The 3,523-nt window shown below is 38.4% G+C and overlaps 1 protein-coding gene across 1 annotated transcript in view; it reads right to left on the bottom strand.

Annotated features, from left to right (window-relative positions):
* Nucleotides 1-3,161, bottom strand: part of LOC108361766 (putative phosphatidate phosphatase) — a 7,030-nt gene extending 3,869 nt beyond the window's left edge. The window contains exon 1 of the mRNA XM_017614512.1: nt 3,063-3,161. Within this exon, the coding sequence (XP_017470001.1) occupies nt 3,063-3,161 (99 nt within the window). The remainder of the gene's footprint in view (nt 1-3,062) is intronic.
* Nucleotides 3,162-3,523: the final 362 nt, after the last annotated feature.

Below are 3,523 nucleotides of genomic sequence, written 5' to 3'. Positions count from 1 at the left end.
CAGAGAAGATAATATGCAAAAAATCCTGCTGAAAAGGGAAAAGGAAGTTTTAAACAAAAATTCAATACAAAACCTTGAATTGTTTTAACAATAACCAAAAATTCGCTTGTGTATATATTCGTTTGTCGGTGCTGTCAATTGAAATTTCCTCAATTAAATAGGATAAAGCAAACAGAGTTGATCACAAATTGAGCCACATTTCTATCAGTATCACATCGATGTTGAATTTGCGCAACTCTCCTTTTTCCAAATAATCTAAAATAAATGAAATCTCGATCGGCGATCACTGAAACGCAGCTAGCAACTGTATACGCGAAAAATTAATGTTGCCAATTTTTCTCATTAAACCATGTTCGAATCGTGGAAACTTTGAAGATCACAGGGTTGCTTTTAGCATTTAGACTCACCGCCCTATTCCCACAACACTGACAAAATTCATCGTATGACTACTGTCACAATTATTGCGCCTAAAACAGTATAAATATTGAGGTTGTTTCGCCGTTGTCGGGTACTCAGTAGGTCATAACAACAACACTGACAATTGTCACCACACGAGAATTTAAAATAAATTTGCGGCATAGTATTAGGCGCAGTAGTAAAGGCAATAGTCAGCCGTTGAGTTTTGTCAGTGTTGTGGGAATAGGGCGGTCAAATGCATAAATTGAGTTGCATTTGGGGATTTTTTATGGATAAATTTATGTACATTTAGATTAGCATTTAGAGCTAAATGCGCTAAATGTGCTTTTACGCGTAAACAAAAACAGCCCATTATACACAACAAATTCCTCGAATTCTCTCCACAATTAATACGTGCTGCAGAGAAAAAAGATTCCGCCTACAGGACAACGCTGCGGTCGGGCGCACCGCGAGCTATGTGGGGCCGCTATAGGGATCTAAAGAGGGAAGCGAGACGTATTTGCCGCAATAAGAAGATAGAGGCCGAATACATGAGTGCGAAGAGCTTGAAATGCTGGCCGACAGGATAAATGCCCGAAAATTTTACCAGGGGCCTATTTCATAAAGGTGACAGGTACGCCAATTGTCGATTTTTCTATAAAATTTCAGATCCAGAATTGTCGGCGAAGTTTTTTCTGTTTCATATACGCTTGTAGGTAACTGTGAATTTTTTAGAAAGCGACAGTGACAATACTGGAATATTGTCAACAATGGTGCTGACAATTGTCCCTCTGACAAAATGGGCACGACAATAGCGACAAAACTTAATAGCTCCTTCGGAATGTTTTCACATGAGAATTTTGTAAATTTTTTTATATGGTAATTGCGTACATTTCATTCGTTTTCAACAATTTGAATATTTCTTAAAACTAAAATAATGCAAATGCAATTATTACATATGAATTACATAAAAATTTTTATGACTCGCGACAATTTTGTCAATGAAAAGTTTAAGACCCGACAATGATAATTTGTTACATTTTCAATGGAATTTCTTATGGAATTGAAGCGGTAGTGACAATTGTTTTCATGATAAATGCTGGAGCTGACGGCGGCGAGGAGTTGATAAGGTGCATGCATCAACTCTTATGCAGAATATGGTCAGATGAACGTATGCCCGACGAGTGGAATTTAAGTGTGCTCTGCCCAATCCACAAGAAAGGCGACCCCGCCATTCGCGCCAACTATCGCAGGATCAGCCTTCTAAGCATAGGTTACAAGGTCTTATCGAGCGTATTGTATGAAAGACTGAAGCCCACCGTCAATGAACTGATTGGGCTGTATCAGTGTGGCTTTAGACCTGGGAAATCCACCATAGACCAGGTATTCACAATACGCCAAATCTTGGAAAAGACCCGCGAGAAAAGGATCTACACTCACCACCTATTGGTCGACTTTAAAGCCGCTTTCGACAGCACTAAAAGGAGTTGCCTATACGCCGCTAGGTCTGAATTCGGCATTCCCTCAAAACTCATACGGCTGTATAAAATGACGATCAGCAATAACACCAGCTCCGTCAGAATTGGGAAAGACCTCTCCGAGCCGTTCGCCACCAAATGGGGTTTCAGACAAGGTGACTCCCTTTCATGTGACTTCTTTAATCTGATGTTGGAGAAGATAACAAGAGCTGCAGAACTGAACCGCTCAGGAACAATTTACTACAAGAGCGTGCAATTGCTGGCTTATGCCGATGACAACGATATCATCGGTAACAAAAACCGCGAAGTCTGTTCTGCCTTTTCCAAGTTGGATAAGGAAGCAAAGCGAATGGATCTGGTGGTAAACGAGGACGGACAAGACGAAGTATCTCCTGCCATCAAGCAAACAGTCAGCACATTCGCGCCTTGGCACCCACGTCACAATTGACAGTTATAATTTCGAAAAAGTAGAGAATTTCGTTTACTTGGGAACCAGCAATAACACCGATAGTAATGTCAGCAAGGAAATTCAACGCAGAATCACTCTTGCCAACAAGTGCTACTTTGGACTGAGTACGCAATTCAGGAGTAAAGTCCTCTCTGGACGTACGAAGACCATACTCTATAAGTCACTCATCCTGCTCGTGCTGGTATATGACGCAGAAGCATGGACAATGACAACAGCCGATGCGTAGGGTTGTTCGACATTACTAGAACGTCGACTTTCGACATTTCGATCGACTCTGTACAGTAGACTTTAAAAGTCGACCAATCGGAAGAAAAGTTACTTTTTCGGCTTTTTAATAAAAAAAATGTTTTCAGTATACTATGCATTTAACTCATATATTAGATATAAATATAAGGATCAGAATACGCCAAAAATATCATGATTTACTAGTGGTAATAATATGTAATTTAGTGAAATTCAATGCTAGGTAAAAAAACAAACAGAGACTAAGGATTTTTCAAAATTTCTTAAGTTGTTCCAGTTATACAGCATGAAAATGTTGGTTGTGAGGGTTTTTAAAAATTCATATGTATTTTTGAAAAATAATTTAAAAATCTCTAAATTTTCACCAAAAAAATCTGAGAATTCCTTGATATTTGGTAATTACGGACAACTTTTTGAAAATATTGCCTTTCCGATGGAACAGAGGTGGCGAGTATTGGTAGAAATTTAAGTGCCACTTTATAAACATCTTCCTCTAAAGTATCCCAGACAGCTAGTGGATAGGGATTATCCACACCACTAATGTCGCATATCAACTGGAATTCTACCAGAAACATTTGATCAGTGTTAAAAATTTTATACCTTACGGATTGGTCAAATTCGAACCAAAGACTGTTCTTGGAAAGTTAAACAAACTCATGGGGAAATACTTTCTTGCATGACATTATTAAAATAAATACCTATGTATATCTTACCTTAATATTAACTGAAGATTGTGGAGACAATAGATTAACAAATTCGAGGAATTCGTTGTGTATAATGGGCTGTTTTTGTTTACGCGTAAAAGCACATTTAGCTCTAAATGCTAATCTAAATGTACATACATGTATCCATAAAAAATTCCTAAATGCAACTCAATTTATGCATTTGACCGCTCTATTCCCACAACACTGACAAAACTCAACGGCTGACTATTGCC

The sequence above is a fragment of the Rhagoletis zephyria genome, unplaced genomic scaffold, assembly GCF_001687245.7.
Source record: "Rhagoletis zephyria isolate East Lansing unplaced genomic scaffold, Rhagoletis_zephyria_1.1 Rzeph_scaffold_00842, whole genome shotgun sequence".
In the NCBI taxonomy this organism is placed as follows: Eukaryota; Metazoa; Arthropoda; class Insecta; order Diptera; family Tephritidae; genus Rhagoletis; species Rhagoletis zephyria.
This window is presented reverse-complemented; position numbering and strand designations above follow the sequence as displayed.